This window comes from Labeo rohita, chromosome 11 (assembly GCF_022985175.1).
Source record: "Labeo rohita strain BAU-BD-2019 chromosome 11, IGBB_LRoh.1.0, whole genome shotgun sequence".
Lineage (NCBI taxonomy): Eukaryota > Metazoa > Chordata > Actinopteri > Cypriniformes > Cyprinidae > Labeo > Labeo rohita.
The window spans coordinates 28,451,912-28,464,012 of NC_066879.1; the positions used below are offsets into that span (position 1 = coordinate 28,451,912).

The following is a 12,101-nucleotide window of genomic DNA, read 5'->3' on the forward strand; positions in this document are numbered from 1 at the left end:
CTTAACATCAGGTTGTTTCGGTTTAGCATAAATATGACAGACATATGCGGTTACTTATGTTTACTCTCATGAGGCGAAACTCTGCATATGAAACATCAGTTCTTGAGTGATTTCCTATAAGGTGTTTTAATTGATCTGAATAGATTTTGTGGTAAAGCAGGTGACTCATAATAGTTCAAATATATCTTTATTTTATAAACTACATATTTATGAAGACAACAATACAACAAACTGACCGCAAAGGTCTACTTTGCAGCATGACATTTAAACATCATGCAAATATGCTTATAAATATGGTCTAAAAAGTAGTTAATCATAAATAAATTATTCTCACATGAACTGTAAGGAAACGTAAACTTTTTAAAACTGTTTTTTAGAGTCAGGTAGAAAATGTTCTTCATTCTCGAATCTGTGCAGATGTCCCTGGTTTAGAAACATAATAAATATCTTAGTTTGGTCTTAGTGTATTATCAGTGGTGTTGGAAACTTTCCATCCATTCAAGTAGTGAATCCAGCTCTCCAATAGCTTTCACTGCTCCTGCACTCTGATCAAGCTGAAAGACAAAAAGAAATGTTCTTTTTCTTTTATTTTCTGTTGATTGTGGGGGAGATGTCGGTAGAATTGTGGAATGTATTTAAAATGTTGAAATGTGTTAAATTATAAGCATTATCAGTTTAAATAAAATATTTAAAAATCTAAAATGGATGATAATGACTTTGAATGATGGGCATTAAAAGTCTGAGGAAATCTGTAAAACTTTTTACAGTCTGTGTTGGCAGGCTAAGTTATGTTGTGTCCTGTCAATGAATTACGTTTCTTACCTTGTCATACATGGTTTGAATGGCAGTGAGTTTTTGTTTGGCATCGTCACCACACTCACAGTGTGCATTAGCATGCTTTCGGATAGACAGAAACAGAGGTATGATTAGATTAGTCTGCTAAAAGCTTGCACTAGGGCTGGGTTTTGACACAAATTTCCTGATTCGATTCTGATTCTGATTCACAAGCTTACGATTCAGTTCTTCCATTGAACTGAGGCCCTACAGCGACCTGCCACTTCACCATGAGACTTTGTTTTATATCAAGAGTAAAGAAGCACAAAGCTTATTGTGATTTATTGGATTGGAGGTGTGCTACAGTGTTCCTCCCATCAAATGAAAACAGGGCTAATCGATTCTTGGGATTTAAGAATAAAAACGAGAATTGATTAAATTTGAGAAATCTGTATTTTTTTACCCAGCCCTAGCTTGCACATTAATTTATTCAGAGACAGGTATGTAGATCCAAGTAGGTAAAATGGAAAAGTCCCACATATTGTAGCTTACAAAATTTTACTCAGCATTGTTTTAGTCACAGAACTTTTGTGATGCCAATCAAATGCCAAAGGAAGGTCCTTGACCTTGACCTTTGTAAAAAGATTTGTGAGTTACGACAGCATGTGGGACTTTTCCCATCTTTTTCCAGTCTTACAATTGCAACAGTTTAAAAAAAAAAACATTTGTTAATTAATAGTGTTACATACACACACTCGCAGGTCCTTGGTGATACTGAGGAAGGAGTTGGCCAGAACACTGGTGGTTCTGCGATGTAGCGAATGACTGCTGGTGTAGTTGATAAAAACCTTATCCATGTAGAAGTGAAGAAGCTGCCTGAGGAAACAGCAGCTTTCTGTAGCCTAATAATGACGAAGACACATAAATCACTGATGCGGTACATTTTAATAGATCAGTTGATTCTACAAAGGTTATAAAAAGACTATTAATGTCCAAAAATGTTACCTGTAAACTGTTCATCACGTCTTTTCTAAGTAATCTGATTCCCTTGTGATCATCTCCAGAAATCTGTCAAAACACGAGATATTATCAGATTGCAGATATCAGCATTACCGTTGTAATCACTACATAACCTCAAACCACAGACACAATAAAATGAGGCCACCTTAAAACGGCATTGTTTACATATGATTTTTCAGCTCTGCTTTTGCAAGAGATATGACAAAGAGCTGAAGACATGGGCAGGAGTTTCCACAGATTGACTGAATTATTCCTTTCGCTCTTTTTTGGCTTTGTCATGCTCAAATGTCATTGGCATGTTGAACCCAAAACCGAAACATGAAAAAGCATGTCTTGCCACATGCTGTTCTTTTGATTTAGGCATGCAGAGTGCAAGAAGAACTTAAAATAAATCAATAACCTGTTGGTTTACATGTCAAACCTGTCAGGAAAGCCCATTGACATCACCAGTGACGTCATTGTTATGGTGGAAAACTGACTTGGAGCAGTTATACATGTTTAGTATGCAGCTATTTTAATAGAAGGAAATGCTGAGACTAATACATGACAAAGGCTAGACTGTAAACATACCATGTTTTGACGGATGTGCTGGAAGTGGTGCCTGAGTTCATGTGTATGAATGTTCACTTTACAACTGCCCAAGTGAAGCCGTCGACCCTCGGCTGTGTCCCATAGACCACAAAGGATGGTGCATACAAACATGCTATATATGATGAACAAGTTCTTCATTATGCTGCTAACAGTTCAGCCTGAGATAAAAAGAAAAGACAGTCAAACATAAGTATGCATGTGCTACATACTGTATGTGCTATATCATTTTGGTATAGAATAAAATAAATATGCTGTACATTATGTATTATTACCTGATGAGGTCCAATGAGTCTTTTTCTTCACAGAATGATGTGCACCTCTGCATGGCGATGACAGGTGCTCTTATAGTGGGACAGGAGGGGAATTTCGACAGGTATTCCTTGATTCTATTCTACCTCCCATTACAGTAAGAGGAAGTGCATGTCTTTGCAAGATTATTGATTCATCACTATGGGAATTTGACTTCCGTTCAAACAATTAGTGACGTACATAATCGTACTTTACCTGTAGTGGCATGTTATACTGTGTAGTTGTGCAATTATAAATATTATACACTACCGTTTCAAATTTTGGGGTAAGATTATTTCATATTTTTGAAAGGTGTTTACTTGGAGTATTATTAGTTTCTTTAATGGCAAAGCTAAATTTCCAGTCTTCAGTGTTATGTAATCCTTCAGAAATCTCAATATTTCTAACTGTCATAAATTATAAAAACTTAAACTTAATATACTTAATATTTTTGTGGAAAGCTTTTTTTCAGGATTCTTTGAGGATTAGAAAGTTTTTTTGTAACAATGTAAAGCCTTTACTGTCACTTTTGGTCAATTTAAAGCATCCTTGCTAAATACATATAATAATTTCCTTCAAAATTAATTTTACTGACTCTACTTTTAAACAGTATATTATTTTGTCTGGAATTAATAGCTATTGGGAACTGATACTGTGAAGTTATTTGCATTTATTAATCTTAGTTAATGTTAATTTCAGCATTTACTAATGCTTAATTAAAATCACAAGTTGTGTTTGTTAACATTAGTTAATGCACTGTAAACTAACAAACTTTTTTATTAGCAAACATTAACAAAGATTTATAAATAGTATAATAAAAATGACACCTTATTTTTGTATTTACATTTTAACAATTACAAATAATACACTTTTTGAAATAATGATGAGGAAGAAAGACTGCTACTACTCATCATTTGGTTATTCTTTATTTAGCCGCCTTCATTTAAAAGGCAGATTACTGTACACTTACCACAGGGACAGTCCCCAAGGGGTATTCTCGGGGATATGGGGCTAGGTCAAGTAATAACCGACAAATTCATATCACTTCCGAAATTTGAACCTAGGATGTTTAGTTTACTAGCCTTACCAACATCTCTACATCATTGAATGTGTGTATTTCATCTAATGAATGATAAAGGCTGACTGACAAGTCGGAGTTTCCTTTTCAATTGTGTCAATTTTTTTTCACCTTTCAGCACAGCTCACATAAACAGTTACTAAAATCAAATTTCCTTAAGTCACCAAAAATTGTTTTCATATTTGACGTATGGTTAATTTATAGTCATTTTCTTCTAAATGGGGCAATTCATTTCTTCCTGACATTAGTGTGTAATGTGAGAGTGCTTGTTTACTGGTTATTTCATAATCAAATGAAAACCTTTTAAAAGTACATGGTCCAGCAGAACGCTATTTCTGCTATACTGTTGAGCTCCATTGACAGGAAATAAGTTCAGACCTTTCTTGCTTTGTTTCCTGGTGGTGCAGGTAGTTTGTTTTGTTTTGTTTTGTCCTTCCTAACAATGGTTGCTCTGAATGTTTGCCAAACAAACCTGTAAAACTGCAGTACAGGTAGCTGTGTGTGGAAAGATTTCTCTTTGCCCAGAAAGGAAACAGATGACATGAAATACTTGTTTGATTAGTAGTTTAAAATCTAAAGATACTGAAACACTAAATTCATTTGCAGTCAGTGAGCAGGAAGAGAACTAAAATGCTAGTCATTTATCATTAATAGGTATTACCAGATAAAAAGTTCCTGATTGTACTGTTGCGTTATGTCAACATGTGGGAACCTGAAACATGAGTTCAGTGGTTCAGTCTGTGATACCTATTCTGAAAGTTCCCACAAGGTGTCACCATAAACATAAAATAAAAATGTGCCAGATAAATTTGGGTTTGGAAAATTTTGTGTAAGAACAAAAGTGGTGCATTTAAAGGGATAGTTTACCCAAAATTCTTTCATTGATTACTTACCCTAATGTTGTTCCAAACCCGTAAGACCGTCGTACATCTTGAGAACACATATTAAGATATTTGCAGGAATGCAACTGACACGTTCAAGGCCCAGAAAGAAAAAACAAACAAACAAACAAAAAAATTAAATAAAAAAATAAAAACTTTATTGAACTTTTTTTTTTTTCTTCTGTGTCAGTCTTCGGGTAGGACAGTACCACAATGCATGCCCAGCTTTACTTGAATCAGAATATACAGACGATGGACGTTCTACAAAAACAAAATGGTTGAATAAAGTCAATATTTTTGTTTTCTTTGCACACAAAAAATATTCAAGTAGCTTCACAAAATTAAGGTTGAACCACTCACGTCACATGGACTATTTTAACGATGTCCTTTCTACCTGTTTGGGCCTTGAACGTGTCAGTTGCGTTACTGTCTATGCAGGTTCAGAAAACTCTTGGATTTCATCAAAAATATCTTAATTTATGTTCTGAAGATGATTGAAGGTCTTACGGGTTTGGAATGACATGAGGGTGAGTAATTACTGACAGAATTTTTATTTTTGGGTGAACTATCCCTTTAAGAACTGTTCACAGAAAGATTTTTTTTTAAAGAACCCAAAATGTTTTTTCTATGGCATCTTTGTGAAAACTCTTTATTTTTTAAGTGTAATAGTAAATTATACACTAAACCTGCTTGTTGTCTAGTTTTATTGTTATGTGAAATGTGAATAGCAGACAAATTCTACATATTCTGCATATGACTTTTTAAACCGAGTATGTTGAAACAGAATTTATTTTTTATACATTATTTATTTATATAGAAATACTGTCACAAGTAAAAGGCAGGACTACACACAGTACCTTAAAAACACAGGCACATTAAGGACTTTTTCAACTACACAGTAGTTACATTATTCCCCCCTTTATCATTTTGTTTCATCATATCTTAGTCTACCCCATAGACCAATAAACTCCTTAATTGTAACTACGTTTGTTGTTTGTCGCACAATATGTCAGTTAATGTACCTTTATTTTTAAGGTTTAATTAATTCCACTCAGCCATCGCTGCTGCTTCAGTTCTGTAACATCACATAGAAACATAGAAATTTAATGCAAAATACTCATGCTCAGTTGTATTCAAGGCAGAAAATTCAATAAATATGATGCACTGAAAGTATTTAGGTTACACAATGAAACATTCCTGATCATAAAGGGAAAAAATGCATTGTTTAAAAATTTGTTTTCTCAGGTACTGTTTGATTCAATCAGTACTGTCAAGTAGACAGGAAAGTAGGCCTGGTTGTGCACAGGCATGCATGAATCTGTTCATCACTCAAACCATCTTATATTACTATAGCATGAAGGTGTCTGAAGCATATGATGACATCTAAGGGGACGGGAGGACTCAGGTGATTGCCATCCAGACGCAGGTATCTCAGTTTGGGCGCTCCGTTCTCATCATGCATGTAGAGAGAGTTAGTGGGACAGATCTCGGTGCCGTTTAAACCTGCAAACATAAGTAAATGTGTTATTTTGGACAAAAATGTTTTGTGTTACAATAACGAACTGAACAAAAGTACATACTCTCAATGTTGTTGTTGTTGAGATGAAGTTGCTCCAGCTCAGAGTTGAACAGGGGAATAGTGCTCAGCTGGTTATGGGACAAATGCAAATCCAACAGTGAGCTCACATTGAACACCAGCTTTGGAAGACCTTTGTCACTAAGCTGGTTGTAGTTCAGTCTCACAAAGGCCAGGTTTGTAAAATCCTTGAAGTAGTTCTGTGGAATCTCCTCAATGTTATTTCTGTCCAAGAACAGTTGAAAAAGGCTCTTTGGTATATTCACAGGCATCTTCCTTAGGATGTTGTGGGCCAGGTTGAGCTGAATCAAGTTCTTTAGATCTTTGAAGATGTTCTTGCCCAAGCTGCTGTCACTGATCCTGTTGTGATGCAGATCCAGAAGCGCGAGATGTTCCATCTTGCTGAACGCTCCAGGAGGGACCTTTGATATTTGATTCCGGCTGAGTCTGAGCTGCTCCAGACCGTCCGGCAAGTCATCAGGCACCTCCTTTAGCTCGTTCCTCTGCATATAAAGATAAAGGAGGTTTGGCAGCTTCTCAAACACTTGTTTCTCCACTGAACGGATGCGGTTGTTTCCCAGATTTATCCATTTGAGTTGAGTGCAGTTTTTGAAAGACTCTGCGGTTACTTGGTCAATGTAGTTGTTCTGTAGGTACAGGTAGTGAGTGCGAAACGGGATGATCGGGACCTTTCGGAGGTTGCGGTTTTCACAGTACAGGGCATTTGGGTAAGATGGTGGGCAGAAACACTCTCTGGGGCAGTCTGGGAATTCAGAGGGAGGGCCAAGGATCGGAGGAGGAAAGTCTGTGGGTTCCTGGGGTTCGGGTTCAGATTTTGGGGCAGGGGGAGACGGTTTCTTGGGAGCAGGAGGTTTCTTAGTGGTAGGTGGACGGACAGGCTTTGGTTTTGGTTTTCGCTGGCCACAGACATCCGTGATCAGAAGAAGGACAAGAAGAAAGCAGTATGCAAACCTAGCTTTCATGGTCCTGAACAGAAAAGCAGCAAGAAAACATTGTCATTTTGTGTTATCCTGTGCTGATTAGTGCATTTCTTTCACAAATAAGAACATTTTTTAAACCTTTGATTTGGGATAAAGAATCAGAAAAAAGATTTTAGAAGGACATTGTTTGCGTTTTTTCTTTGCTGTGGAGACCCTTGATCATGGTCTGGCATGACAGAGCTACAGACTTTTGATGTCATCTTTGTCAAAATATGCAGTTATGTACTCTTCCAGTTTGGCTGGATTATTATGACTTCTACAGACTCTTTAAAAAAGCAGCTCTGGATTTACAGGTTTCTCTGCACAGGCTTCTGATAAAGACTCTATTGTGCAAAGTAAAACCTAGGAAAGAGTGAGTCTTAATGAGGGAAACAGGCTCAACACCCAGGGGAGCTTAGAGGAAACCAGTGGCTGGAACAATTGCAGCGTTCCTATGCTATCTGCACCTCTGTGTGTCAGTTTTGTTTAACAAATACCACAGCTGAATTGCTGACTGGTGGAACACCAAAAACATTTCATTATTACTACAATAGTACCCAACCTGCTCTACTTAGCCAGAAATGTTTTCCTTTTTTTTTTTAGGATATTTGTTTTTAGTTTTAAAAAAAGTTTGCAGGCAGTACAAAGTATAAAGATGAGCCATGTCACTTAATTTTTTTAAGTCATATTTCAAAAAACTCATCAGGCCAAACATCTCAATGAGGATTCTTTATATGCTTTTTAACTCCTATATGATGACTCTGACTGCTACTGAAGCGTCAATAATTCAATAGCATTTTTTGACTTTAACTTTTTCAGGACTTTAAACTCAATCAAAAAAAGTTTTAAAGGAAGAACTTTTATATTTTATAAATTTATGCCACATCTCCTTTAGGTTTATGTCTGAACTTTGACTAGACAGAACATTGTAAGTTCGCTTTATTTTGCTTTTCTGCTTTGGAGTCGCTTGTCTTTTGGATCATTGTCTTGATTACCTAACCGTGCTTCAGCTTCCATTTTCAGAAAAGTGCCCAGATGTTCTCTTTTGGAATGTTCTGATACAAAGCAAAATTCATGTTCTTTTTTTTTTTTTTTTTCCCAGGATCCTCATAATTTCATAAACGATTTTAAACCACTCTTAAAAATATTTTTGCAGGTTGACTGCTGGGAAGTGATCTCAGGTTGAAGATTATTGTTCTTACTATGGTTCAGTGGAAAGAAATGGCTTTGTAAAATTAACAGACTGATAAATTTCAACATCTTTTTTTTTGCTCTGAGCTCCCATCAGCAATTTCCTTTGATCATTCTTTTATACTGCACTTTGTGCTGGAAACTTTATATTAAGCAGGGTTGATTTAATTGAGTTACTAATCCTAGTGGGTTAAAACATTTCTAAAATAAGCAAAGACTCTGATTCTTGTTGACACAGGTTTACAAGTATCTAATATTAAGTTTAATGTGATTAGATGGGCCAGGCCCTAAAAACATCCCTGTTCAACTCTATTGTTTAGCCTAGATGAATAATTTCACTGGAGAAATTAGGTACTTTATGCATCCTATACAGAGACTCACACCCAGGCACAAAACAAGAAGCAATGCAGCGGGTCTGATGGATGATCACAATCAGATGTTTGGCTGAAAGTGCCTGGCTGGGTGTCAGCTGCACGGTCATGGAGAGCAGGCAGCAAGGCTCAGGCCTTGAGAGAAAGGAAACCTGGGAAAATGTTGATTTGTTTAGTTCTCTTCTGCATGCCTGCTTTAGGTGGGGTGCAAAAGAGATTGTGATCCTATCAGGGCTTAGGTTTATTCAGAAATGTTGATTAAAAAGTTAAATAATATTTGTGACCATATAAGGAGATTTAGGTCATTACTAGGGATAAGACAAATGCATAATAACAAAAACATGTTATGAGTCAGTGCTGGCAAGACTCAAAATAGGAGGGAACTGTTGAGTTTTAGATTTGGTAAGAGGTTGAAGAAGACAAAAGAGGTCTCTGGGATTATGGTTTTGCCTAGAAACAGACTGGACCAGAAACATTACAGGTCTGCTACCTAGGCAGTTGATAAGATTAATAAAAATGTAGCAGAAAATCAATGATTTATTATTTTATTTTTTTTGTATTTTTATTATTATTATATTTATTTGTTATATTTATATTTTATATTATATTATTGTTTGCAATGACTGTATTTAAAATTCTTTTTATAATAAGCAATTGTTTGCATTATTCTTTAATTAATTTATTAAATGGTTTAATTTTATTATATATATATGTAGGAGAGTGTCTACTTATTTTAGCATTGCAGAAAGTGTTAATGCTCAGAGGTGTTATTGCAAAAAATCTAGATATTAATTGACTCCTAAAAAGTAGGTGCAAGAGTGCCGGAAAGTACTGAGTGAACAGCCAAGGTAATCATGCCATTATTTTTATAAGCTTTAACTAAATTGAATAAATGACACTTGGCTAAAGAAAGAAGACTTTAGGACTAAATTAATGGCTAAATTTTTGTGCCATTTCTTGTCAGCATCCACAGATTTTCTGATATTCTGTATGTGGTTATGTTGCTTGTCTCCTGATTTATGGCTATTTTGAAGAAACAAAGCATTTCTTACCTGTTGCTGGTTCCTGCCCTCATTTGATGAATCCTCTTGCTGTCACTTCACTCTCACAGAGTTCTGCTCTCCCACCTTGCTTTCTCCTCCTCTCTCACTCTGTTTCTTTCCCCCACTTTCCTCCGTACTTCCCCTGTTCTCCTCTGCTAAGCAGTCTGCCGATTGGGTCGTTCCCTCCTTTCCTTCTGAAGGTCAACAATTCTGTCTCCCTGCCCCGCCTTGAGGGAAAGTGCCTCAAATTAAATCAAAACATCCATCCCTTAACACCAGGATCTTTTCTCTCCTGCTGTACACACTGATGCATGGAAATGGGTGTGTATCGAGGACAACAGGGCCGGTGGGACGGGGTGGAGAAAGTGTAGGGTCAGAATTCTTTCCAGCACCATCCTCTGCCCAATCATGTGGATCCTTGGGATACTTCATCAAAATCATGTGCTTTTTATTTTTACCACAGAGTACTGGATAGCTTTGCTTTTTGCATACTTGGGTGTCGTATGCCTGATTTTCTCTGAAATCTTATCACGTGAGCTCCCTTATTTGGGATTGTCTGACTTTTGTGATTCTGAGTGCTCTAGGTTTTGGGTAATCTCTCTCAGACTTATTTTTTCTCTCTTTCTTGCACTTTCAGGCCTTGTGCAGAGAGCTGCAGCTGCAGAGCAATGGTGACGAGATGTGAAAAACATGATTTTTTTCTCCCAGAGAAACCTATTTATCTCCATCACTCACATTTGCACATTCACACGGTGAGGTCAGACCTGTGCTTATATTTTAAACCCAAAAGGACTTTAACATCTGGAGTAACAACATCTGTGATATATGGTCTTTTAAAATTGTAAGTCCTAGGAGCTGCAGTTCACAGTCAGTTACAGGTTTTAAAAGGACTGTTTTAGTGTTGTCTTCCTCTGAGATCACTGGCAAAGTCCCAAATTTGCATATCTGTGCTAAATGAGAATCATACATTTGTGGACCGTAATTGTGGTCAACTACATTCAGGGATTGATTGGAGCTCAAACAGCTCAGAGACCTATACTGGCCAATTACAACCCACTACAAATAACCCTCCTATCTTAGCTATCGCATGCACATAATAATACGATATAATCAATATAATAATAAGATTATGAGAAATATATATTTTTTGTAGTTATAAAAAATTTAAAGCTGCGTGATACAAAGACACATTGGGGCTCATTTATAAAACGAGCAGAACGAATGTTTGTGTAAAATATTCGTAAAGCCATTCTAACGTAAACTCTTGAATTTATGAAAAAGTTTGTATTTTCAAAATGTTAGCTGGTATAAAGAAATGTACACCTGTTCCCTACCATGTGTAAATGGTGCGCAAAACTTTCTGTTTATTTAGGCAAACTGATGACACTGAATTTTGATGCACTGCCACAATATTATTTTACAAGTTAATTTGCCCTGTCTTTTTTTTTTTTTTTTTTTTTTTTGTAGCAGACAGTTGGTAACTGTAAAATGCACTGCATGTCACTGTCACTTTTTACTCAGACATCCAATCAATGGAGGAGGGATGGGACAAATACAAATCTTTCTCAGTACTCTGTTTTCGTGGCATGTTTGTGGCTGCCAAGTTTTAGCTATAAATGCGACCAGACCGCAGCTTCAGCACAAGCACGCAACATCCTGTATGTGACTCTTGCTTCCTCTCATTGGCTATCGCAGGTATCACTCCAGCGGCAGCCCGATCTTTGACGCCCTGTCTTGACTGGGTGCAGTTAAACAATCTGTGACACACCACACAGTAGAAAATCTTTTGGACAAAAAATTTCCGACAAGCCTCAAATCAGGCCACGCTAATCCCCCCATCTGCCCCCCTCCTGTTTAGGGGTGCAAATCGGGCTTAAAATCAGCCTTAAGATCTTTTAGTGTGCGGCCTGCCCTACTTGTACAACAATGGAAAAGTTAATATTGCTCGTTACTGCACTTTTATATTCAGTAGGCTTTTCAAAATGAGATCGGTAATATGTTGCTGCTGTAGATATTCCAAATCATAGCAAAGAAAGCGTCTCAGCTGGAAAAACGTTTGGCACCAAAACGTTCTCAAGCGCCACCAGCCGCCCGTTTTTAGAAGAGCACCTAGCATTTTTTCAGCTGGCTAAAATGCTTTGGTGAACACACCTTAAGTAAGGGATAAAGAACGTTTTGCCGTGCATTAAAGTATTTTAAATGCACGACACTGGGGCAGAGAACCGCCCGACGTTTAATTAAATTTTGGGAAAAAAGTTTATAAATCTAAATTTTTTTGCACAAAAGATGACATACACTTAATAAAGTT

At 36.7% G+C, this 12,101-nt stretch overlaps 2 protein-coding genes across 2 annotated transcripts; both read right to left on the minus strand.

Moving 5' to 3' along the window:
• Positions 1-455: 455 nt before the first annotated feature.
• Positions 456-2,683, minus strand: il19l (interleukin 19 like). Its single transcript, XM_051122916.1, has 6 exons — positions 2,658-2,683; positions 2,365-2,543; positions 1,780-1,842; positions 1,524-1,676; positions 823-897; positions 456-554 (listed from the first exon to the last, which is right to left on the minus strand). The coding sequence occupies exons 2-6, from the start codon at positions 2,521-2,523 to the stop codon at positions 471-473; spliced, it is 534 nt and encodes a 177-aa protein (XP_050978873.1). The 5' UTR covers positions 2,524-2,543; positions 2,658-2,683; the 3' UTR covers positions 456-470.
• A 2,935-nt stretch (positions 2,684-5,618) lies between these two features.
• On the minus strand, positions 5,619-10,102 carry prelp (proline/arginine-rich end leucine-rich repeat protein). The gene is made up of 3 exons (XM_051122913.1): positions 9,803-10,102; positions 6,213-7,195; positions 5,619-6,135 (listed from the first exon to the last, which is right to left on the minus strand). Exons 1-3 carry the CDS (start codon positions 9,823-9,825, stop codon positions 5,972-5,974), a joined length of 1,170 nt encoding a protein of 389 aa, XP_050978870.1. The 5' UTR covers positions 9,826-10,102; the 3' UTR covers positions 5,619-5,971.
• Positions 10,103-12,101: the final 1,999 nt, after the last annotated feature.

What these genes read in the sequence shown, in the direction of transcription:
- il19l (XM_051122916.1), bottom strand. Translation starts at nt 2,523, where the DNA reads ATGAAGAACTTGTTCATCATATATAGCATGTTTGTATGCACCATCCTT. An exon ending in ACGTGATGAACAGTTTACAG is followed by an intron (nt 1,677 to 1,779) that starts GTAACATTTTTG and finishes CGTCATTATTAG; the next exon opens with GCTACAGAAAGCTGCTGTTT. An exon ending in TTCAAACCATGTATGACAAG is followed by an intron (nt 555 to 822) that starts GTAAGAAACGTA and finishes TTTGTCTTTCAG; the next exon opens with CTTGATCAGAGTGCAGGAGC.
- prelp (XM_051122913.1), bottom strand. Translation starts at nt 9,825, where the DNA reads ATGAGGGCAGGAACCAGCAACAG. An exon ending in AGGGCAGGAACCAGCAACAG is followed by an intron (nt 7,196 to 9,802) that starts GTAAGAAATGCT and finishes TTTTCTGTTCAG; the next exon opens with GACCATGAAAGCTAGGTTTG. An exon ending in CAACAACAACAACATTGAGA is followed by an intron (nt 6,136 to 6,212) that starts GTATGTACTTTT and finishes TTATGTTTGCAG; the next exon opens with GTTTAAACGGCACCGAGATC.